Raw genomic sequence first — 25,198 nt, forward strand, 5'->3', positions numbered from 1 at the left:
GAGTGGGAGACTGCCTAGGAATACCAGGTACTGTAAGGCGTGGGAAGGACTTTGACTTGACTCTGGCTGGGCCACTCCAAAACTTTAATTTCTTCTGGTGAAGCCATTCTTTTGTTGATTTCGATGTATGCTTGGGGTCATTGCTGTGCTGAAAGAGGAAATTCATCTTCAGCTTTCTAGCAGACACCTGAAGGTTTTGGACCAAAACTGACTGGTATTTCGAACTGTTGATAATTCCCTGCGCCTTGACGAAAGCTGCTATTCCAGCTGAAGAAAAACAACCCTCTTTTGGTGATGCGCAGTGTTGTTTTTGCGCCAAACATACACTTGTGTTCAAAATAATAGCAGTCCAACACGACTAACCAGATCAATCACTGTTTTTGGTGGAAATTATATTACTACATGGCAAATAATTTACCAGTAGGTGTAGTAGAGTCATAGAAAACCAACAGACCCAACATTCATGATATGCATGCTCCTGAGTCTGTGTAATCGAATAATTAAGTGAAAGGGACGTGTTCAAAATAATAGCAGTGTGGAGTTTAATTAGTGAGATCATTCATTCTGTGAAAAAACAGATGTCAATCAGGTGGCCCTAATTTAAGGATGAAGCCAGCACATGTTGTACATCCATTTCTCTCTGAAAACCTGAGAAACATGGGTCGTTCCAGACATTGTTCAGAAGAACAGCGTGCTTTGATTAAAACGTTGATTGGAGAGGTAAAACGTATACTGTAAAGAAGTGCAGAAAATGATGTCCAGTGCTTTAAAATGGACAGCAAAGCCAGAGAGACGTGGAAGAAAACAGAAGACTACCATTCGAATGGATCGAAGAATAGCCAGGATGGCAAAGACTCAGCCAATGATCAGCTCCAAGGTGATCAAAGATGGTCTGAAGTTACCTGTGAGTACTGTGACAATTAGAAGACGCCTGTGTGAAGCTAATCTATCGGCAAGAAGCCCCCGCAAAGTTCCACTGTTAAAAAAAAAAAGACGTGCTGAAGAGGATACAATTTGCCAAAGAACACATCGACTGGCCTAAAGAGAAATGGAAAAACATTTTGTGGACTGATGAAAGTAAAATTGTTCTTTTTGGGTCCAAGAGCCGCAGACAGTTTTTCAGACGACCCCCAAACACTGAATTCAAGCCACAGTCCACTCTGAAGACAGTGAAGCATGGTGGTGCAAGCATCATGATATGGGAATGTTTCTCTTACTGTGGTGTTGGGCCCATTTATCGCATACCAGGGATCATGGATCAGTTTGCATATATCTAAATACTTGAAGAGGTCATGTTGCCTTATGCTGAAGAGGAAATGCCCTTGAAATGGGTGTTTCAACAAGACAATGACCCCAAACACACCAGTAAGGGAGCAGCATCAGGGTTCAAGACCAACAAAATGAAAGTTATGGAGTGCCCAGCCCAATCCCCGGACCTTAATCCGATAGAAAACTTGTGGGGTGACGTCAAAAACGCTGTTTCTGAGGCAAAACCAAGAAATGCAGAGGAATTGTGGAATGTTGTCAAATCATCCTGGGCTGGAATACCTGTCCACAGGTGCCAGAAGTTCTCAGAAACCGTGGTTATACAACTAAATATTAGTTTAGTGATTCACAGGAATACTAAATCCTTAAGATTTTTTCAGTTTATACAGTAAATATTTGGAGTTTGTAATGAAAAATGCAGACACTGCTATTTTTTTGAACAGCCCAATGTTCATTTTTCTTCATTTTCTGTAAAGTAATTAAAATATTGATACATTTTTCTTCATGTTTTGATGTAGAATATAATGTGCATTGTTCCCAATGCATGGAAATAAAAACTATTATAAGGATTTTGAGCTTTACTCACGTTTTTAAACACACTGCTATTATTTTGAACACAACTGTACCTTTTGGAATTGTGGCCAAAAAGTTCAACCTTGCGGCACGGTGGTGTAGTGGTTAGCGCTGTCGCCTCACAGCAAGAAGGTCCTGGGTTCGAGCCCCGTGGCCGGCGAGGGCCTTTCTGTGTGGAGTTTGCATGTTCTCCCCGTGTCCGCGTGGGTTTCCTCCGGGTGCTCCGGTTTCCCCCACAGTCCAAAGACATGCAGGTTAGGTTAACTGGTGACTCTAAATTGAGCGTAGGTGTGAATGTGAGTGTGAATGGTTGTCTGTGTCTATGTGTCAGCCCTGTGATGACCTGGCGACTTGTCCAGGGTGTACCCCGCCTTTCGCCCGTAGTCAGCTGGGATAGGCTCCAGCTTGCCTGCGACCCTGTAGAAGGATAAAGCGGCTAGAGATAATGAGATGAGATGAGATGAGATGGAGTTCAACCTTGGTTTCATCAGACCAGAACACATTTTCCCACATGCTTTTGGGAGAGCTGATGTATTTTTTTTTAGCAAAATTTAGCCGGGCCTGGATATTTTTCTTTGTAAGAAAAGGCTTCCGTCTTGCAACCCTGCTCCATAGTCCAGACATATGGAGAATACGGGTGATTGTTGTCACATGTAGTACACAACCAGTACTTGCTAGAAATTCCTGCAGCTCCTTCAGTGTTGCTGTAGGCCTCTCGGCAGCTTCCCTGACCAGTTTTCATCTTGTTTTTTCAATTTTGGAGGGACGTGCAGATCTCGGTAATGTCACTGTTGTCCCATATTTTCTCCACTTCCTGATGACGTTCTTCACTGTGCTCCATGGTACATCTAATGGCGTGGAAATGTTTTTGCACCCTTCTCCTGACGGATACCTTTCAGCAATGAGATCCCTCTGATGCTTTGTAAGCTCTCTGTGAACCTTGGCTTTTGCTGGAAGATGCAACTGAGGAAATGTCTGAACTTTATTTGGGGTTAATCAGAGTCAGTTTAATTGATGGCGGGTGTGAACCCAAAAAGACTGAATGCTGTAATTAAATCAAAAGGTGCTTCAACAAAGTATTAGTTTAAGGGTGTGCACACTTATGCAACCAGCTTACTGTACATTTTTTATTTTTATGTTTTTCCCCCCTAACAGATTTGTTTGTTTTTCAACTGAATTGTACAGGTTATAGGTCACATTAAAGGTGGGAAAAGTTTTGAAATTATTTATCGTGGTCTCATTTTTTGACATCAGAAAAACCGATCATTTTAATGGGGTGTGTACACTTTTTATATCCACTGTAGATACCTTTTTATCTCCAGAACATCTGATTTATATTGTTTTTGTCTGAAAAGAAAATGAAAATTTAACCATGTGCCGTGTTATTTATTGTGGTTGCACAAGGATCATAACATTAATGGATTCAGTCCAACAGCTCCACTTGTAATAACATTCCTGAGTCTCACACACACACGCTGAAAACCGTTTATTTACTGCCATGATGCTGGAATGGTATCATGTCAGAATGGGAGCAAAACGGTCACGTCAAAACGTTAATTTATCCCCTGGCGACATAGTAACATGACTGATGGTGTTTTTCCACGGCTCCAGCTGGAATCAGAACCACCGGATTAACGTGCTGTGACCGGTCCTGACATCATTGATGATGTAGTGAGGAGTGCGATGGAACTCCTGACACCGACACAATCTGAATATTCATCCTACCTCGCTGAAAAGCGGCCGGTGGCAAATTCACAATGACAATGAAATAAATCTTCGGCTGATATGCCTGGAAATTGGACTGACTTGTACGTCAGATCTGGTTTTGTGTGTTTTATCCGTCTCACGGAGGTTAGCGCTCTGTTAAAGAGAGTCAGGTGGGAAAACACCATATCTGTTACTTTACTGTGATGGAAGAATGAGTGGAAATGAAAATGTGTTATTTGTGTTGTTTTTACCTCATATGTTGACGGGCTTGAGTGTCAGGGCTGGCATATACTTCTACAGACACACCTTCGTGCAACACAGACGTGTACATGGGTGTCTCCAAAGTACACGAGACAGACAAGCCAAACCCATGCTCTTCTCATGACCATGACTGGCCCGGGAGCTAGTTTGCCATACAATTTTGAAGCGGAATAAATACATTTGTGGGTAAATTAAGAAGAGGAAGAAGCCTTTATTTTTGTCACAATTGCACTCAAACACAGCGAAATTCCTCCTCTGCATTTAACCCATCTGAAACAGTGCGCGCGCACACACACACACCCAGAGCAGTGTGCAGAATAAATACAACCCCGATTCCAAAAAAGTTGGGACAAAGTACAAATTGTAAATACAAAGGGAATGCAATAATTTACAAATCTCAAAAACTGATATTGTATTCACAATAGAACATAGACAACATATCAAATGTCGAAAGTGAGACATTTTGAAATTTCATGCCAAATATTGGCTCATTTGAAATTTCATGACAGCAACACATCTCAAAAAAGTTGGGACGGGGCAATAAGAGGCTGGAAAAGTTAAAGGTACAAAAAAGGAACAGCTGGAGGACCAAATTGCAACTCATTAGGTCAGTTGGCAATAGGTCATTAACATGACTGGGTATAAAAAGAGCATCTTGGAGTGGCAGCGGCTCTCAGAAGTAAAGATGGGAAGAGGATCACCAATCCCCCTAATTCTGCACCGACAAATAGTGGAGCAATATCAGAAAGGAGTTCGACAGTGTAAAATTGCAAAGAGTTTGAACATATCATCATCTACAGTGCATAATATCATCAAAAGATTCAGAGAATCTGGAAGAATCTCTGTGCGTAAGGGTCAAGGCCGGAAAACCATACTGGGTGCCCGTGATCTTCGGGCCCTTAGACGGCACTGCATCACATACAGGCATGCTTCTGTATTGGAAATCACAAAATGGGCTCAGGAATATTTCCAGAGAACATTATCTGTGAACACAATTCACCGTGCCATCCGCCGCTGCCAGCTAAAACTCTATAGTTCAAAGAAGAAGCCGTATCTAAACATGATCCAGAAGCGCAGACGTCTTCTCTGGGCCAAGGCTCATTTAAAATGGACTGTGGCAAAGTGGAAAACTGTTCTGTGGTCAGACGAATCAAAATTTGAAGTTCTTTATGGAAATCAGGGACGCCGTGTCATTCGGACTAAAGAGGAGAAGGACGACCCAAGTTGTTATCAGCGCTCAGTTCAGAAGCCTGCATCTCTGATGGTATGGGGTTGCATTAGTGCATGTGGCATGGGCAGCTTACACATCTGGAAAGACACCATCAATGCTGAAAGGTATATCCAGGTTCTAGAGCAACATATGCTCCCATCCAGACGACGTCTCTTTCAGGGAAGACCTTGCATTTTCCAACATGACAATGCCAAACCACATACTGCATCAATTACAGCATCATGGCTGCATAGAAGAAGGGTCCGGGTACTGAACTGGCCAGCCTGCAGTCCAGATCTTTCACCCATAGAAAACATTTGGCGCATCATAAAACGGAAGATACGACAAAAAAGACCTAAGACAGTTGAGCAACTAGAATCCTACATTAGACAAGAATGGGTTAACATTCCTATCCCTAAACTTGAGCAACTTGTCTCCTCAGTCCCCAGACGTTTACAGACTGTTGTAAAGAGAAAAGGGGATGTCTCACAGTGGTAAACATGGCCTTGTCCCAACTTTTTTGAGATGTGTTGTTGTCATGAAATTTAAAATCACCTAATTTTTCTCTTTAAATGATACATTTTCTCAGTTTAAACATTTGATATGTCATCTATGTCCTATTCTGAATAAAATATGGAATTTTGAAACTTCCACATCATTGCATTCGGTTTTTATTTACAATTTGTACTTTGTCCCAACTTTTTTGGAATCGGGGTTGTAAGAAATAAATACATTTGTGGGTAAATTATATGGATCTGTCATGCCTGTATGTTTCAGCTTTTGGATGCTGGTATCATATAAACTTTTATCATTTCAGAGAGATTGTACTGACTGCAGTCGTCTCGATTGTCATTATGAACTGTCGCAGCTCTGTTTCTTTGTTTGCCCGGCAATGTGGCGGACGCTGCGTGATAAACAAAAATCTATGATGTCGGTGAAAAGCCGCCTATTCTTGGGTTTCAGTCACGTGACTTTTCTTAGCGATTTCACTTCCGGTAAAACTGCTTGTGGTTGAGCAAAGCAAAATCGCTGCTGTAGTGCAAACAACTAGCAATAATTTATCAGAGTACGCTCATAATCTAGAAGCCACTGCTCACTTTAGATATATTCAGATTACTATGTGCGATGGAATCGACCCCTACAGTCTGGGAAAGAAGGATGTGTCATACAATCTCGAAAACTACCCTTCAGTTGAGTTGCCCGACATCTCAAACTATCTGGTGTTGCAGACGTCCTTCTACACCGCAAAACGGATGAAAGCGTGGAAGAGTCTGGAGGCTTACAACTTTTTTGTATGTGGCTGTTAAGATTGCGCTGCGTGCTGTTCAGATGCGTTACCAGGAGATCTCCGAGGACAAGAAGAGAGCGAACCACATGAGTCTAAATCAATCTGGTTTATTCTCTGCGTGTCCTGACACATAGCTGCGTCAGGGCGTATATATACACACTTCTGCATAGGGAGTATCAGCAGTAGAAAGTTATGGAATGTGTTTTGCACACTCAGTATCAAGGTCACACAGGAGTTATGCACAGTTCAATAACCGCGAGAACATACTCTTTTGCTTTTCTCTGTACCTTCTAGTTTCACTGAAACCACATTCCTGGTTCCTCCTGTTCTAGGGGGTGTATGGTCTGCTCTTTCATGTATAATAAAACAACTCCTTATATGGTGAGTTGACCAGGATATGAAATAGGAACAGAACATACGAAAAGTACAAAATGTACAGAGCAGCACGTATTATCTCTGGCCTAAAGTTAACCCTAAACTGCTACACTACACGACAGTCACCCTTGGGCCGCGCATTTACAAGAGTAGGTTTAGGAGTATTCAGGATTATATTCTTACAATCCCCTCTTTAATACTCTGACGCAAGCCCAGAGTATTATTCACACCCCAGTCTTGGCCGACACAGGGATATAACCTGTGTGCGAGATCATCATATTATATATACGATCCATGCAACAATGGAAAAGAAACGGGCCACAGGCTGAGCCATGTCATATTAACCTTAGAGTAGTTAGATGGGGCTATTCGGACCGGAAAAGGATCGCTGCTGTCATGGGGTAACAAAGAACACACATAACAAGGTATACTCATATTCATTGATGTTTTTACAGTGAAGTTTATATATTTCCAAAACTCGTTATCCCTTGGGTCCCGGTGTATTGCTTGTGCGGGTAACCCTGCCCCAAGCGTTGAGATCAGCACGATGATGAAGAAAGTCATACTGGTCACTGACTTTGTTCTCTAATGCTCACAGGGTGCAGACGGCGAAAAATATCACAGGCTCCCGTGCTTTTCAGACTCTTCAGCCCAGAACTTTGCAAGACTCACCAACCATCCCCTCTTTGTAGATCAGCCGAAACTGGATTGCTCCAGATGCTGGAAGGGGATCCCTGAAAAGGCCGTCAGCTATTGTCACAGCAACTTTCTGAAACACAAAAGTCTGTTAAGCATCAACAATATAGATTTCTATTACATTGGAGCCTTCTTTATTCTGCTGGCATGGATCCACTGTGGAAAAAGGTCCGTTAGTACAGCCGTGCGAGTTACAGCGAGTACATCGGTGGGCCCACTGTAGGGTGACTCCTCCATGGGAGCGTTTAGTTTAGCGAATCTCTTTACTAAAACTCTGTCCCCTACCTCAAAGGGGTGAGTGTGTGCCTCTGGAATGGGAGGCTTTTTGGAATTTACTCTCGCCCAATACTCATCCAGCACCCGCATGAGACCCACCGCGTACTCGCTGAGATGTACTTCAAGATCACCCGTTCCTATAACCTGCATGCCTCTACGCCAAGGGACAGGAAAGGGGCGTCCCATGACGAGCTCGTACGGAGATAAATTGTCGAGAGCGACCTGAGCAGTCATGCGCATATCAGCGAGGACCAACGGTAAAACTTGGACCCAATTTTTCGTGCCTGCGTCTTGCATAGCCTTACGCAACTTACCCTTAATTGTTCTATTCGCGCGCTCCACAATGCCAGAGGACTGTGGATGGTATGGGATATGAAAACGCCAATTGATCTTGAGGTCTTTACATAGCTCCTGCGTTACCTTAGAGGTGAACGGCGTTCCCTTATCAGAGTCAATTCCTACCGGAAGACCGTAACGTGGGATAATTTCCTGTGTAAGTTTGTTCACTGCTGTTCGGGCGTTCTCTTTGCTACACGGGAAAGCCTCAATCCACCGTGAAAATTTGTCAATCATGACCAAAAGGTATTTGAACGGGCCCTGCTTTGGCATGTGAGTGAAGTCGATCTGCCATTCTTGGAAAGGCGTGTCGGGTATGGGAAGGTGCTGATGTACCGCGCCTGGTTTAGATAGATTATTCTGGGCGCACGTTAAACACTTGTCCAGAATGTTGTGTGCGTCTGTGTGCAAATTATTGATGCAGAATGTTCTGTTCATATCCTCCACTACCCCTCTTCGGCCGCGATGAGTGGGACCATGGAACTCGCGGACGAGAAAGGGAGTACAGTGACGAGGTAAACAAAGACGGCCCTGTGCGTCAAGCAAAACGCCACTCTTCTCTGTCGCGCCCTGGGCGTCCCAGAACTGTGTATCTGCCACAGAGGCCGAGGCCTGGATAGAAATGAGATCTATGTCAGGTAAGACAGCGCTAACCATGCGATCAGTAGAAACTAAAGCGCAATTAAAGCCTGGAGGCAGGACACCGGATGCGGCTGCAGCTTTAGCGACTCGATCAGCGAATGAATTGCCCTTTACTTCAAATGAGTCCCCTCTTGTGTGCGCGCGTGTCTTAACAATGGCCAACGTGCACGGAAGGAGACAGGCGGTGATTAAATCAGTAACAAGTGAAGAATGAGAAATGGGCTTACCGTCGGCTGTCGTAAACCCCCGAGACGCCCAAATGCGGCCGAAGTCGTGCGCCACGCCGAAAGCGTAGCGTGAGTCGGTGTAAATAGTAACGTCTGTGTCTTGAGCCAAAATACATGCGCGAGTCAAAGCATAGAGCTCCGCAGCCTGAGCAGAAGAAAAAGGCAAAGAATGAGCTTCAACAATTTCATCAGGGAGGCGACAGACAGAGTAACCACACAGGAACACACCATCCGCAGGGCGGGAACAGGAACCATCTACAAAAAGAGAATCGCCTGTAGAAAGAGGGGTGGAGTGTAAGTCTGGGCGGATGCTAGTCTCAAAAACGATATTAGAAAGACAGTCATGTGAGTCAAACGCAACATCGTCATCCTGTGAGTTAAGAAGACGCTGAAGAGCGTGGGCGACAGAATCAAACGACGAGGAGGGCTTAACAGTGAGATGCTCTGTGGCCAAAAGAATAAACTCATAGCCAGAGCGACGCTGAGCAGACAAATGCTGAGTGCTAAGATTCCGCAGAATGTACACGACGTCATGTGAAGTGTGTAAAATGAGCGGATGCGACAAAACAAGTTTTTCAGCGTCCGTGACCATGAGAGCACACGCAGCAACAGCCCTAAGACAGCCAGGAAGCCCTTGTGCCACAGCGTCAAGAGTTTTAGACAGAAACGCGCAAGGTCGCATGCCCCCCCCGTGCTCCTGAGCCAGCACCCCAGAGGCGGTCCCCTTCTGATTGCACACATACAGGTGAAACGGCAAACGATAGTTCGGCAGCCCGAGAGCAGGGGCGGAGCACAAAGCTTGCTTCAGAGCCTTGAAGGCCGTTAGCATGTCCTCAGTCCAGACCAGGGGCTGAGTCAAAGGATCTGAGTGACTTATAGCTGAACGCAAACACTTGTCATAGATTGAACAGTCAGGGATCCATTGACGACAGTAATTGATGAGGCCCAGAAATGCCATGAGAGCGTGCTTGGTTGCAGGTACCTGAGTGTCCATAATGACTTGAACGCGTTCCGGGCTAAGCCTCCTGGAACCCTGGGAGAGGTCATGTCCCAAGTAGCGAACAGTTGTGAGGCAAAACTGCAACTTCGTGCGGGAGACCTTGAAACCCTTCTGCGCCAGGAGTGTGAGGAGAGACAATGTGGCGGCAGCACAAGCGTCTTGATCCTCCGCCGTTACCAGAAGATCATCCGCGTACTGGAGCACCGTGGAGCCCCGGGGAAGACAGAGATCAGCCAGCGCGTCCCGCAATACGGCAGTGAAGACCGCCGGTGAGTCAATGAAACCCTGTGGCAACCGCGTCCACGTGTATTGTCTTCCCCTGTGTGTGAAAGCAAACAGGGGCTGAGTCTCATGGCCCACAGGAACACTGAAAAAGGCAGAGCACAAATCAATCACAGAGAAATAAGCATGGTCACACGGAATAGAAGACATAAGAGAAGGAACGTCAGGGACCACTGGAGCCACGGGAACGATGAGTTCATTTATTTTACGTAGATCTTGAGTGAGGCGCCATGTGCCATCCGGTTTTGGGACCGGGTTCACTGGGGTGTTATACGGGCTGACACAAGGAACCACGACACCTTGCTGCAAAAGAGATTGTAGAATATTGTCAATACCATCGAGCTTACTAGGAGACAGAGGGTATTGTTTAACATAAACAGGTGTAGAGTGTTTAATAACAGCTTCATACGGAGAGCAGCTCACAGAGCCCACATCGTCCTTATGATCCGCCCACAGGGTGTTAGGAAGAGCAGAGAGAACAGGGGAAAGAGCTTGGGACGTACAAGCAGCGTTCAGAATGTTATGTGGCAGCACAGAACTGGATAGAGCAAAAACATCAGGCGGAGCACCGTCCGGAGTATCAACAATCATGTGTGAGCCGCTAAAGGAGATCGAGAGTCCGAGAAGACTCATGAGGTCGCGACCTAAAAGATTAAAAGGGCACTCTGGCATAAAAATGAAAGAGTGTGAAAAACGCAATGAAGGGTCCAGAGTGCAGATGACAGGTAAGGGTGGTGTACAACTAGAGTCAAAAGGAACCCCTTCTATCCCCACAGAGCTAACAAACCGTGTAGATAAAGGACCCTCATAATCCCTCCCTACTGAGGACATAGTGGCCCCAGTATCAAGTATAAACGGATACTCCCTTCCTGCCAAACACAGAGGCACAAGAGGGAGCTCCGCGTTACGAGGAGAGCTAAAAGAGAGATTTAACATGGCAACGGCTGTGGATTCCGTACCCTGGGGGCAGCCCTATAGCGGGGCGTGATAGCGCTGGTCCTGTCCGTTATTCTGCCGATAGCCCTTAGGTCCGGGATTCTGGCCTTGCAACACATCCCCTAATTCTCCCGTCCTACTCTGCTCATCCCTCCGCCGCGCATAGCATTCCCTCATCCAGTGGCCCTCCTTTCCACAATAGTGGCACCTGCCTGTTTTCTTCCGGTTCCCACCCGACCATGTGCGAGGCCCGGTGCGTGTTTTGTCATTATTATGACGATACGACCCGGGGCCCTGTGGGGCCACAGATAAACATGCTTTATTAGTCTTATAATCTAACAACCCATCACTTTCCATTGTCCTCAACCGTTCACCCGCTTGGCGAAGGACCAAATGAGTCCTATCGCTCAAGTGATGTTTCAAAACGTTCTGAACCTCAGGGCGGCAGTTAGATAAAAAGGTGGACAGGAACATTGGATTGGGTTGAGTCATGTCCAATTCTAACCCACCCAGGTGCTGCCAAACTTCACCAAAACGTTTCCAAAAAGCCGACGTCACTTCTGACTTTTCCTGTTTACAGTTAGTAACCTGCGACAGATCACGGTTCGCTTGTTTCATAGCCAGTAAATACCTAGTTAACTGCTCACGCAGGAGCTGCAAAGCATTCGGTGTGTCCCTCCAAAAAAATGTCGACACGGTGCGCTGACGCGGACGGCCACCTTCCTGAGCCGGAGCTATTTCTTCCTTTATATTCATAGCGACGTCATTTCTAGGTTGCAACACATCGACTATTTCGAGCAAACGCTCCTCATCATATAATCTGTGTCAACTGATGAGGTGTTCAAGTGTGCGAGCTGTACAAGGTGTTTTGGAGTTTGTGTGAGCTGATCTGAACAGAGCTGCCAGACATACACATACAGAGGGCTTCCAAACCCATACTGCACACCGCACATTTCACTTACTTCAATAGTTAGTCCATCTGGAGTGGATGTGAGATTTACTTCTAATTTGCACATTAAATCATGTGCTAACAAATTTACTGGACATGTATATGAGATGAGGAATGAGTGGGACGTAACTATTCCTCCCTCGCTTTTAGATGGGAGGTTGACTGAGAAAGTTTTGGTTTTAGAATAGCCTTTAAAACAGGTCTCGGGGTGTAAACACCCTTTGATTTATCCCATACCTTCTTCATGTCAAACCATTGCTTTCGTAAATCATACCCTGCGCGCGTATAAGGGCGGTCCCAATCCGGATCGCCTAAGCTTTCATAAATCATACGGTGCGCTGAAGCAAGAAAGCCTGGATTAAACGTCCCATCACGGGGATACGATGGAATCTGAGGATTTGCCTCCGTCCACCCAGCCAAATTGTCCAGCCACGGCGTAACGTAATAGCCTAAACCACACTTATTCATCCATTCTGCCGGGGTGTCTGTGACCTCAGGTTTAGGATACGAGCCCCCCATCGTACATTAAAGCAAACGGATCTGAACAGAAACAAACAGCAGATATTTATCTAAATTTCTATAGCACGCTCTTCCTGGACTCGAACCAGGGAAAACAAAGCCCTCCTTAGGGCACTACACAAATTTCTATAGCGCGCTCTTCCTGGACTCGAACCAGGGAAAACAAAGCCCTCCTTAGGGCACTACGGAACTACTTCCAACCAGGTAGTCAATCAAACATGTCTTACCTGATTGAGAGTATCACGTCGAGGTCACCAAATTGTTAAGATTGCGCTGCGTGCTGTTCAGATGCGTTACCAGGAGATCTCCGAGGACAAGAAGAGAGCGAACCACATGAGTCTAAATCAATCTGGTTTATTCTCTGCGTGTCCTGACACATAGCTGCGTCAGGGCGTATATATACACACTTCTGCATAGGGAGTATCAGCAGTAGAAAGTTATGGAATGTGTTTTGCACACTCAGTATCAAGGTCACACAGGAGTTATGCACAGTTCAATAACCGCGAGAACATACTCTTTTGCTTTTCTCTGTACCTTCTAGTTTCACTGAAACCACATTCCTGGTTCCTCCTGTTCTAGGGGGTGTATGGTCTGCTCTTTCATGTATAATAAAACAACTCCTTATATGGTGAGTTGACCAGGATATGAAATAGGAACAGAACATACGAAAAGTACAAAATGTACAGAGCAGCACGTATTATCTCTGGCCTAAAGTTAACCCTAAACTGCTACACTACACGACAGTCACCCTTGGGCCGCGCATTTACAAGAGTAGGTTTAGGAGTATTCAGGATTATATTCTTACAGTGGCTGAGTAAAGGACCTCGGTATCAAGTCACTGACGAATGAATCCTGGATTGTTTTTGCCCGTGTAAGTATGGTTTTTTTAAGCTTTTCATTTGTATTTTTACAACGAAGTGCTGCAAGTTGAAGTGTAGACAAACAACAGTTGGCTTGATTCTTGCTTGTGTTGGCTCTTATCTCTCAGGTAAATCATTCACAAAGATCATCAGAAACCCCTTTAAAGACCTGGATCTTAGTTAAACAAGACGGAGAAGTGATCACGGCGCATTGTAACTGTACGGCTGGGGAAGAATTTTGTTGCGACCTTCACGCATATGGACTTTGTGAGGAGTAAACAAAGAAACAGCTGGGGACTTTAGTGCTTCGTGACTAAAAAAAAGGTACCGTAAAATAACGACACGTAGCAAGAAAAGTACTTGGAAAACACGAAGGACAGAGCTGAGAGGGAAATACAAACCTTTCACCAAGCGATCACTGCAAACTCGAGCATGCTTCGACTCGGCTCCCTTCGATTTCAGTCAGAGTTTCAAAAGCCACCTTTCTCGACGTCTTTTTGTGAAATCCTGTGTTTGTTCATGCTTTTTTATTAGCTCACGGGGAACCCTGAAGAAACTTTTATCAGTTTCACAGTTTAATTGATTCGAACAACCTAAAACAATGCAAGTGTAAGGCATTTTTCATGCAAGTGAGCAATATACTTTCTCCGTACAAACGCTTTGTCGACTGAGCTTTGGTAGACCACCAGATAAAGTTTTGAATAACTAATGAGGCGGATGTGATGTCACGAGAAACCCAAGAATAAGCGAAGTGCGCAATGCTTGTACGCATGTGCGGCTTTTCTAGGTCAACTATTTCGGCTACCAAACGAACTACCGAGGCTCTGAAGTTACTATAGGAAGACAGGTAGCGGACCGTGAACTTTAAAGCTTTATAGCGATTGGCTTAAAGACCTTAAGCCTTAAGTGAATTGTAAAACTATGACAGGTGCACACTGTGCTTTTTACCAACGTACTAACGGAAGTTATAAACTTAAGCGGTGGAAGAAAACACACAATTGTACTGGGCCTACATCTGAAGACGGGTCATGTAAATGTGAACCTCCGTTTGTTTTGATTACATTTCCAACCGAAAAAAAGACCCAGAAGGACGTAAAAGATGGCAAAAAGTTGTAAGTTTGTTCAGATATTTAGTTTGTCATTTATTTTTGTCAATTCTAACAAAATATTACGTATCAAAACAACTCACCTTCCTTGTAGTCATTTCGAAGCAGCGCTTTTTCGTCCCTGTCAAGTAAATATTCGGCAATATCGACTGACATGCATGGTGGCCACAGCTTAAGCCCCTGGGCTTCGTCCAACCACCCGTCGGTTGTCTGCAGAGGGTCGGGAATTTGTTTGCCTTCAACTGTCAACAAGGACTTGTAGTCGTTTTTGACAGCTTGTCTCTCCTCATCCTTCGTTAAAACGCATGGTAAGTTCTAGACTGATGCTGCATAGGCAAGGGCAACCAGTTCTTCTTTACGTTTTGCCCTAGTGCCAGTCGTGGTCTTGGTTGTCACAGGCAGTCCACGACGACTGCAAAACCGTTTCAAATCGTCAACTTTCCAAAGTTTAAACTGATCTAAATCGTAGTTGTCAATACTGCTTTCCGCCATTTTGAAGTGCTGTTTGGTAGCCAAAAAAATTAGCGATCCCATTATGCACTGCGCGGGCCGAGATTCGCAATTGAGGTATTTCACCTGACGTCACAGGGTCACGTGACGCCCCGGTGTCCGCCATTTTGAAGGTCAAGCTAGCTAATGTCAACAACATAGTAGCTAGTATGTTACTGTAGCAATGTTTATGTTCAGTCATTTGGATGACTGTTAAAACCTTTCAGTCTCAAGTTTTCCCTTTACTGTATTTACTAGTTTACTGTAATTATGATCCGGCAGCGGCGGCACGGTGGTGTAGTGGTTAGCGCTGTCGCCTCACAGCAAGAAGGTCCTGGGTTCGAGCCCCGGGGCCGGCGAGGGCCTTTCTGTGTGGAGTTTGCATGTTCTCCCCGTGTCCGCGTGGGTTTCCTCCGGGTGCTCCGGTTTCCCCCACAGTCCAAAGACATGCAGGTAAGGTTAACTGGTGACTCTAAATTGACCGTAGGTGTGAATATGAGTATGAATGGTTGTCTGTGTCTATGTGTCAGCCCTGTGATGACCTGGCGACTTGTCCAGGGTGTACCCCGCCTTTCGCCCGTAGTCAGCTGGGATAGGCTCCAGCTTGCCTGCGACCCTGTAGAACAGGATAAAGCGGCTAGAGATAATGAGATGAGATGAGATGATCCGGCAGCTATTTACACTGGATCCAGTGTAAATAGCTGCCGGAGCGCGCTTGCTCCCAGAGTGCTCCAGCCGAGGTTCCAGAGCGCGCTCCGGCTTGCTCCCCCTCAAATTAAGCAGCATGCTCCGGCTTGCTCCCGGAGTGCTCCGGCCGAGGTTCCGGAGCGCGCTCTGGCTTACTCCCCCTCAAATTAAGCAGCGCGCTCCGGCTTGCTCCCAGAGTGCTCCAGCCGAGGTTCCAGAGCGCGCTCCGGCTTGCTCCCCCTCAAATTAAGCAGCATGCTCCGGCTTGCTCCCGGAGTGCTCCGGCCGAGGTTCTGGAGCGCGCTCTGGCTTGCTCCCCCTCAAATTAAGCAGCGCGCTCCGGGAGCAAGCCGGAGCGCGCTGCTTAATTTGAGGGGGAGCAAGCCGGAGCGCGCTCCGGCAGCTATTTACACTGGATCCGGTGTAAATAGCTGCCGGATCATAATTACAGTAAACTAGTAAATACAGTAAAGGAAAAACTTGAGACTGAAAGGTTTTAACAGTCATCCAAATGACTGAACGTAAACATTGCTACAGTAACATACTAGCTACTATGTTGTTGACATTAGCTAGTGCTAACAGCTAGCTGCTAGTACACTGCTACAACACAGACACTGACGCTAATAATACAGTTCTTGGTCATTGCCTGGTAACAGCAAATTTATAACGGGCCATGTCTCAACAGACTAAGAAGTTATTTCAATGACATTTAATAACATTTTGTTTATCCTGAGGACCGGAAGTAAATGAAAATGTGAACAAACCTTAGCTGTAATAAGATGGCGACCACCGGCTCCAGGGACGACCCGCTGATGTAGGCATGTTACCCAGCCTGACACAAAATATTTGTAGGCATCCAAACTCTTGTACGCTTTCAGATCAATACCTGTGTATGGCGATGGGTTTTTAACGACATAGGTATACAGATCATGTGGGCCGACGTCAGGTAAAGACGAGGGCTTCGTGTACTTCCGTACGTCAGTGAACAATCCTGGTGGAAGCAGGTAAACGTCGTTCTCTAAGCCTGCTAACCTCAATTTTTGCAAATACCTCTCCCTCTGCTCGCCCTGTAAATGCCCTACGTCGCTGGATAGTGAAGGTGTTTTCTGCATCTCGCTCCTTTTTCTTTTATGTTTTTCGCCTTCCTCGCATTCAAACTGATTCGAGCCGTGACGTCCAAAATAGCAGCCTAACGATGCATCACATGACTTGGTCACGTGGGTGAAAAACCTCAATTCGCTTATTGAGGTATTTCACCTGACGTCACAGGGTCACGTGACGCCCCGGTGTCCGCTATTTTGGACGGCAAGCTAGCTAATGTCAACAACAGTAGCTAGTATGTTACTGTAGCAATGTTTACGTTCAGTCATTTGGATGACTGTTAAAACCTTTCAGTCTCAAGTTTTTCCTTTACTGGATTTACTAGTTTACTGAGCCAGCGAGCCCCGGAGCGCTAGCTAGCCGGCCAGCGAGCCCCGGAGCGCTAGCTAGCCGGCCAGCGAGCCCCGGAGCGCTAGCTAGCTAGCGCCAGCCAGCCCCGGAGCGCGCTCAGTAAACTAGTAAATACAGTAAAGGAAAAACTTATAACGGGCCATGTCTCAACAGACTAAGAAGTTATTTCAATGACATTTAATAACATTTTGTTTATCCTGAGGACCGAAAGTAAATGAAAATGTGAACAAATCTTAGCTGTCAGTGAACAATCCTGGTGGAAGCAGGTAAACGTCGTTCTCTAAGCCTGCTAACCTCAATTTTTGCAAATACCTCTCCCTCTGCTCGCCCTGTAAATGCCCTACGTCCCTGGATAGTGAAGGTGTTTTCTGCATCTCGCTCCTTTTTCTTTTATGTTTTTCGTTTGTCGCCTTCCTCGCATTCAAACTGATTCGAGCCGTGACGTCCAAAATGGCAGCATCACATGACTTGGTCACGTGAGTGAAATACCTCAATACTGTACGCTCAGTTTAGCGCATGCGCAGACACCATCCGGACTGTCCGAATGACGAAATTTCGCTTGGCTGTTGGTGATGCGCGTGACCTGGAGAGAAAATGCGCTGCGGTCCCTTTAAGAGCGAAAGCGCGCTCCCGCTTACTGCGACCTTTTATTTATTGTTGCTCCAGAAAACTGCAGGGAAGGAAGTGAGGAGCGGCTCATGGAGGAGTTATTATTATTATTGTTATTATTTTACTGCTTTGAGTAAAAAGGGTAGAGCTGATGGCGGAGTTTCGGTGAGAGGGTGAGTGAGTGAAGACTTTAGTGCGGGAGATGAGGCGGAAATCCCTCAAATCCCTTTCTCCATGTTGGGAAAAAAATGGATGGATGAGGTTTAAAAGACAAGAGAAAGAAAGAAAATCAGTCTGCGCGTGCACATGAAGTACAGCTGATTTATAATATCAGTCTATTATAACTGGATTCAAGATGATAATTTAGCCTTAAACGTAGTCAAGCTGTGTGTGAATATAATATATAATATAATAACTGGCTGATATATAATAATATCATATTATTATATGATATAATAATATAATAACGGACTGATATTTCATCTGTGCTGTATGTCGAGCATGTATAGCAATAAAGTTGACTTGACTTGACTTGACTTGAATATATAATATAATGCTCGAGTCACCTTTATTTGACATCATATCTATCATTCATCACAATATAACAAGAAACATCCTCCAAAAGTCCAAATCTACCTGATGGCAGGCGTATGGAAGGCTATCTGATGATGGATTGAGTTTTCACACAGATATTATTCTTATAATAATCATCATCCATTTAAATAATATTGGCTGGCTTTTTTTCATGGTATATCAGATATATTCCATTCAGCTAGCATGATACTGAATGCGTCGAAGATGAGTAGCTGATACACCACGAAAAAATCTATTATTATTATTATTATTATTATTATCCATACAGGCGGCACGGTGGTGTAGTGGTTAGCGCTGTCGCCTCACAGCAAGAAGGTCCGGGTTCGAGCCCCGTGGCCGGCGAGGGCCTTTCTGTGCGGAGTTTGCATGTTCTCCCCGTGTCCGCGTGGGTTTCCTCCGGGTGCTCCTGTTTCCCCCACAGTCCAAAGACATGCAGGTTAGGTTAACTGGTGACTCTAAGCCCATGTTTACATTAGACCGTATCAGCGGATCATCAGATTAACGTTTTTAAAACGATTAGTGTGCACACAGCAACACCAATACACGGATACGCTCGGCTCCGCAGGCATCCTGCGCTCCAGATCACTCCGCCCTGAACAGCGAGTGCCCTCTGGAGGGTGCGCACTCCGGCCCTGCGCAGCTCACACAGCGCGCGAGTGAAGTGCACAAGCAGTGATTCGGGACTGAGCCGCTGTGTGTGTGATCCCAGCGCATATCACTTACCACTTGCAAGTGGAAGGATGGCAAGCCTAAAGACAATCATAACTACACAATGGGCAGTATTTGCATCAGTATTTGCAGTATTTTCATACTTTTATACTCTTTAATGAAAGGTGATACAAGGCGGAAGTCCGCGCCGTTTTTCAGCAGTCGCGTCACATGACCAATGCCAGCGAATCAGGAAGGTGGATGTCACAGTGACGTTGTCCAATGAGACGCCAGCTAGAGCTCAGCACAGCGTATCCGCGTATTCTCAATGTTTACACAGCACCGGAGCTGACACGATCTGGATTGAATACGTGGATGCTGGCGGATTCCTGTTTCCTGGCGTTTCCAGGCGGTTTAATGTAAACGGACAGTGCATCCGCGAAGAAAACGAGACAGATACGGTCTAATGTAAACGTAGCCCAAATTGAGCGTAGGTGTGAATGTGAGTGTGAATGGTTGTCTGTGTCTATGTGTCAGCCCTGTGATGACCTGGCGACTTGTCCAGGGTGTACCCCGCCTTTCACCAGTAGTCAGCTGGGATAGGCTCCAGCTCGCCTGCGACCCTGTAGAACAGGATAAAGCGGCTACAGATAATGAGATGAGATGAGATGAGATGAGATCGGAAAATGGATGTAGCCTCTCTGAAATTGGCAGTAATCTGTTCATATCATGTTCATGGTGAAGCTTATAGTGTTAAGTCAAAGCTTGCTTTGTGATCCCGGGCCCAGATGAACAGCATCAAAACATTTATTAATGAGTGATTTAGTTAAATAAAACTTGATATCAGGAAACATTAAAAAAAATCTTCGGAAAGACGCTGATCTGCAGTGCCCTGTTCAGTATAAATGCATGTACTTCAGTAAATGCTGCAAGTGAGGACACTGAACATTGTCCATACCTGAAAGAGAACCCTTCATGGTTTGGGAGTTTTATCGGTCTGACAGGCTCGTTCAGCTGCCGAGTGCTTCGGTACGTCGAGAGGCAAAGGCTGAAGAATGCTTCTTTATGATACAGGCTTTGGAATGTTGCTAGTTTCAGACGATGAACAGCGTCGGTTGTTATAATCGTCTGTAACCGAAGGCCGTTCCGCAGACCATGGAAATATTGCTGAGTCACAGTTTAAGTCCGTCTTTTTCCCACCAGAGAAATGTAACCTACAAACACTCCTCCATTTTGATTCAGTTCGAAGGTTTTCGTTACGCATTCAACTTTATCCATTTCTTTCTTCTCTTCTTCTCAACTGGCAGCTGATAAAAGCTCAAATTCGGTGTTCTCTTTGTTGTGGAGACACAGTAAGGCACACAGCAGTTCACTTTATGGTTAAAACCGGTTACACGGAACAATGCAGTGTTTCACAAAGGTGAAAGGAAACAATACCGCGGAGCTGACCCCGGGTATCGCCCAGAATGCATTGCGGTAAACAAAAGCGAAGATGTAGTTATGGGTTAGGGTTAGTAAAAGCTCAAATAAAAATCTTTCCAAAAAATGCACGTCAAATAAACACTCAAATGAAGAGAGCACAAAAGGATGAGAGGATAAGAAGACCTGCAGGGAATAATAAGGCAGGAAGTGGAAGCTAAAGTAAAAAGTATATCTTTAGTTTCTGTTTAAAAGTATGAAAAGGAGCCTGATGATCTCTAAGGGCAGGTTAATCCACATCTTTGGTGCATAAAAACAAAAGGCAGCTTCTCCATCTCATCTCATCTCATTATCTCTAGCCGCTTTATCCTGTTCTACAGGGTCGCAGGCAAGCTGGAGCCTATCCCAGCTGACTACGGGCGAAAGGCGGGGTACACCCTGGACAAGTCGCCAGGTCATCACAGGGCTGACACATAGACACAGACAACCATTCACACTCACATTCACACCTACGGTCAATTTAGAGTCACCAGTTAACCTAACCTGCATGTCTTTGGACTGTGGGGGAAACCGGAGCACCCGGAGGAAACCCACGCGGACACGGGGAGAACATGCAAACTCCGCACAGAAAGGCCCTCGCCGGCCACGGGGCTCGAACCCGGACCTTCTTGCTGTGAGGCGACAGCGCTAACCACTACACCACCATGCCGCCCCTATTATTATTATTATTATTATTTCTTCAGCTGCTCCCATTAGGGGTCACCACAGTGGATCTTTTCCGCATATTTGACTTGGTGTAGTTTTTACACCGGATGCCCTTCCTGACGCAACCCTCCCTGAACTCTCTGGGCTTGGGACTGGCACTAAGTATACACTGGCTTGTGTAACCCCAGTGGCTGGGTATTTTATCAAACCTGCATGTCTTTGGACTGTAGGGGAAACCCACAGAGAACATGTAAACTCCACACAGAAAGGCCCCCGTCGGCGGTGAGATTCAAACCTGGAACCTTCTTGCTGTGAGGCGACAGCGCTAACCACTACGTTTTTGCTGCTCTTACACTTGCTGTATCCTCAGGAGGAGGTGAATCAGGTGTGTCAGAGATGCCTCGGTTTCTGACGGATGGATATCACACACTCGATAGTCCCCCAGGGACCTGAAGCGTCTAAAAATACTGCACGCTGTGACTCTGGGACGAGATGAAAGCCGGGCTTTAAAAATAGAACGAAGGAGAGGCACAGAATGAGTTCAAGCGTGCCTTCGGGCAAGTAAACAAGCGTTCGTAGATGAATATGAGTCATCTTTCCATCAGCCTTTCTGTGATGGAACATGGATGTGAGTTGATGATATTGATATTTTAATGACGCTCTTCGGCTGAGTGATGCAGGAGTGTGCAGCAGAGCTTTGCTTCATGCTGAAAATGAACGTGCAGGTCGATGATGAGCAGTCAGTCACAGTGTCCGTGAGTAGAGCTTGGCCCGGTCAGGGCGAGGACTGGATACGGTTCAATAGGTGTGGTCTGCCTGCATGAAGAAAGATTCTGGGAAATGTACAATATTTAAATTTTCTGGTGTTATTCCTGCTTTAGTCTGATGCACTGATGCTAAAAAGATGAACGGGTGATCGAAAAACATCAGTCCATAGTTAAAAAATTGAGAGGTGTGGCCTAGCATTGGGGAGGAGCCACAACAAAATGAATTATATTTGGTTTACAAGATGGCTGCCTTCATACTGTTTCACTCTTTCGCTGCATTGTGAAGTTTAGTTTAGAATGTTTATAGATTATACCAGGGCTTTTCAAAGTGTGGGGCGCACCTCCCTTGGGGGGCGCCAGAGTTCTTCGGGGGGGGCGCAACGTGAGGAAAAATAAACCAGAATAAGTTACTATTGCGGACATGTAGCGAACTTCAGCTAGCCTTTACCAGAGACAAAATGGATCGATTTTTAGTACCTAAAGCTAGAGTCTGGGCCAAGCAAAAAAACAGAGCCTCCAGGATGTTGCGATTTGCAACTTCAACCAATCCCCGCGAATTCAGGGCGGTGTTGCAATTATATCCAATCACCACAACTTTCCCGCAAATTTGACCAATCGTTGGCATCGTCTTGAGGTGACGTTGACAAACTACCTTCCGCCTTACTTCCGTGTATACGTTCAAGAGAAGCAGCATGCACGCATTGTTGCCAGATTGGGCGGTTTCAAGTGCATTTTGGTGGGTTTTGAACATATTTTGGGCTGGAAAACGTCAGCAGTATCTGGCAACACTGCATGTGCGAGTCAGCGTTTATATAGGCTTAAATTCTGTTACTGAAAGTGTGTTATGTTTACAGTGAAGGACTGTGTGCACTTTACATTATTTTTTTACTTAATACAAGAAATTAATGGATGCCAACATTTTTGCCAAAATGGTATTTTATTTTCCATTGTTTAGGCAGCTTCAGCATCATACTGTGAGATTCTGTTCAAATTGTTTTTTTTTTTCTTCTTCTATGAAGCCTGAGCCATTTATTTTATTAGTTTATAATTATTGTTTAATTTAGTCTTCAGGAGAGACTGCCTGCACACAGTACTAGTATTGTTTTTTTTTTTTCTTACATGAAAGCTGAGGCATTTATATTATATTTTAAGGTAACTTCATGTTGTGCTGTGAGGTTCTATGCACTTTAGCTTTTGAACCAACAGGTGCATTTGGATAAGTAAAGCCTATTTTTCTGCATTTTTGTAGTCCTGGTAATCTTTTATATTGGTTAAGTTGTTTATAGGACCATTTCTCAGTGTCTTTGTTTTTTTTAATCAATAGTTTTTCAGTAATAACTTAATATTTAACATATCACTCAATTTTAATCACAAAAAGAGAAAATCGCAACAATTTCTCGCAACTTTCACTTTCTCCCGCAATGTAATCGCAACAAAAACCTAAAAAACACCGCAACTTTCATCGCAGTTTTTTGGAAAACCCCCCGCAACATCAGACATTTTAGCCAGCTACAATCACAAAAACGGCCCGCGGAATCCTGGGGGGACTGAAAAAAGAAGGAAATATGACCACGATTATTTAAAGTTTGGATTTTCATGAACTGGATCTGAAGATGCTCCACTGCCACAGTGTGCTGTCTGCCAAGAGGTGCTAGCTAACGATGCTATGAGATGTTTAAAATGTGTAAAACAAGATGTTTTAAAAAGCACAGATGTTTAAAATGTCTCATCTCATCTCATTATCTCTAGCCGCTTTATCCTGTTCTACAGGGTCGCAGGCAAGCTGGAGCCTATCCCAGCTGACTACGGGCGAAAGGCGGGGTACACCCTGGACAAGTCGCCAGGTCATCACAGGGCTGACACATAGACACAGACAACCATTCACACTCACATTCACACCTACGCTCAATTTAGAGTCACCAGTTAACCTAACCTGCATGTCTTTGGACTGTTGGGGAAACCGGAGCACCCGGAGGAAACCCACGTGGACGTGGGGAGAACATGCAAACTCCACACAGAAAGGCCCTCGCCGGCCACGGGGCTCGAACCCGGACCTTCTTGCTGTCAGGCGACAGCGCTAACCACTACACCACCGTGCCGCCCTGTTTAAAATGTGAAAAAGAAAAAAAGAAAAATGTGTACAACAACTATTTTTTAAAAATATGAATGGAACGTTAAGTATAGCAACAACAAAAAAAATTGTGAAGGGGGGGGCGCTGTTGTTTATTTGCTCTCCGAGGGGGGGGCTGACTCTCCCACACTTTGAAAACCCCTGGATTATACACTCACACTCACTCACCGGCCACTTTAATAGGAACTTGTTCTTGATTCTAAGATCCATGTTCTTGGCTGCAGGAGTGGAACACAGTGTTGTAAAGGTGGCTGTAAAGAGTGATTATACGAGTTAGTATATCCTTTCTGGCCAAAAAGCTCGAACCACCTTGAATCTGTCTGTTTTCCTCTGACCTCTTAGCCTAGTAAACTAGACCCACCCGCCTAGCGGCCAAAAATATTTTTTGCCTGCGAGTGGGTCTAGCCTCGCACCATATCAACAAAACACCCCGGGCATCAAATCGTGCCCGCCAATCACAACGCAAGGTTTTTGTTTGGATTCTTTGGGCGGGCTTTTGCAGGAGTGACGACAAGGCTGCGCGACGCTGGAGAAAGCACAACAGGAAAGATGGCTACGGCTAGTGAACAGCGCGCGTTTGACTCCGCTTTGGAATCAGTTTTAGAAGAATTAGACTTGGAGTTTTGGTTGAAACATGAGCAGGAAGAGGCTCTCCGCTCATTCCTTTTCAAGAAGGACGTTTTCGCTGTTTTGCCGACCGGCTATGGCAAAAGTCTGATCTACCAGCTGGCTCCGCTCGTAGCCAAAAGGATGGGGCTAGTTTGTGCAGTACGAAGAATTAATAAACAGCTTTGAAACATTACTTTTTGATTGTTTCTTATTTTCCCGTTATTTTAAATTTAAGGGAAATTATTTCACCAAACGCCACTAAATAAAAACTCTCAAAAACAGTTTAAGCAAACCCTTGAAAAACACTTGAAAAAAAATAAGTGTATGTTAAGTATGTGGTACAGACTCCAAACTTGTGGTCATTATCTCCAAACTTCTTAATACCTAGAACCTGTTTATTAATTAATACGCATTTTGAAAAATTATTTATTTCAAGGCCTCCCCCACTGCTTTCTGTCGCTCTGACTACGTCACAGTCACTGTTGCGCTGATTGGTCAGAGCGTTGGCCTATACGCACAGAGACAGTTTGAAAGACAGCGGTTTGTTCCTCCTACCCGCTTCGGAAATGTCTACGAGCG

General features: G+C 45.2%; 2 protein-coding genes across 8 annotated transcripts in view; one reads left to right on the top strand and one right to left on the bottom strand.

Annotated features, from left to right (window-relative positions):
• Nucleotides 1-6,396: 6,396 nt before the first annotated feature.
• LOC132889064 (protein NYNRIN-like) lies at nucleotides 6,397-13,622 on the bottom strand. 5 transcript variants are annotated; one of them, XR_009654998.1, is made up of 3 exons: nucleotides 12,771-13,366; nucleotides 9,840-10,176; nucleotides 6,397-7,449 (listed from the first exon to the last, which is right to left on the bottom strand). XR_009654998.1 is itself a non-coding variant. In XM_060925209.1 (2 exons), the coding sequence occupies exons 1-2, from the start codon at nucleotides 9,813-9,815 to the stop codon at nucleotides 7,427-7,429; spliced, it is 981 nt and encodes a 326-aa protein (XP_060781192.1). In that variant the 5' UTR covers nucleotides 9,816-9,833; the 3' UTR covers nucleotides 6,397-7,426. The 5 variants fall into 5 exon arrangements, 1 of the variants encoding a protein (XP_060781192.1); XR_009655000.1 differs by having other exon boundaries at nucleotides 9,840-10,224; XR_009654997.1 differs by lacking the exon at nucleotides 9,840-10,176 and having other exon boundaries at nucleotides 12,771-13,622.
• Nucleotides 12,328-25,198, top strand: part of ccdc28b (coiled-coil domain containing 28B) — a 49,246-nt gene continuing 36,375 nt past the window's right edge. The window contains exons 1-2 of one of the 3 annotated variants that reach the window (XM_060925211.1): nucleotides 12,328-13,414; nucleotides 13,532-13,727. The gene's annotated coding sequence lies outside the window, so the exon portion shown is untranslated. Of the gene's footprint in view, nucleotides 13,415-13,531; nucleotides 13,728-17,641; nucleotides 17,920-25,198 lie in introns of those variants that run through there. The other 2 variants (XM_060925212.1, XM_060925210.1) reach the window with 2 other exon arrangements.

The sequence above is a fragment of the Neoarius graeffei genome, chromosome 7 (genome assembly GCF_027579695.1).
Source record: "Neoarius graeffei isolate fNeoGra1 chromosome 7, fNeoGra1.pri, whole genome shotgun sequence".
NCBI classification, from domain to species: Eukaryota; Metazoa; Chordata; class Actinopteri; order Siluriformes; family Ariidae; genus Neoarius; species Neoarius graeffei.

What these genes read in the sequence shown, in the direction of transcription:
- LOC132889064 (XM_060925209.1), bottom strand. Translation starts at nt 9,815, where the DNA reads ATGGCATTTCTGGGCCTCATCAATTACTGTCGTCAATGGATCCCTGAC. An exon ending in GGGGTTTACGACAGCCGACG is followed by an intron (nt 7,450 to 8,857) that starts GTAAGCCCATTT and finishes TTTGTGTTTCAG; the next exon opens with AAAGTTGCTGTGACAATAGC.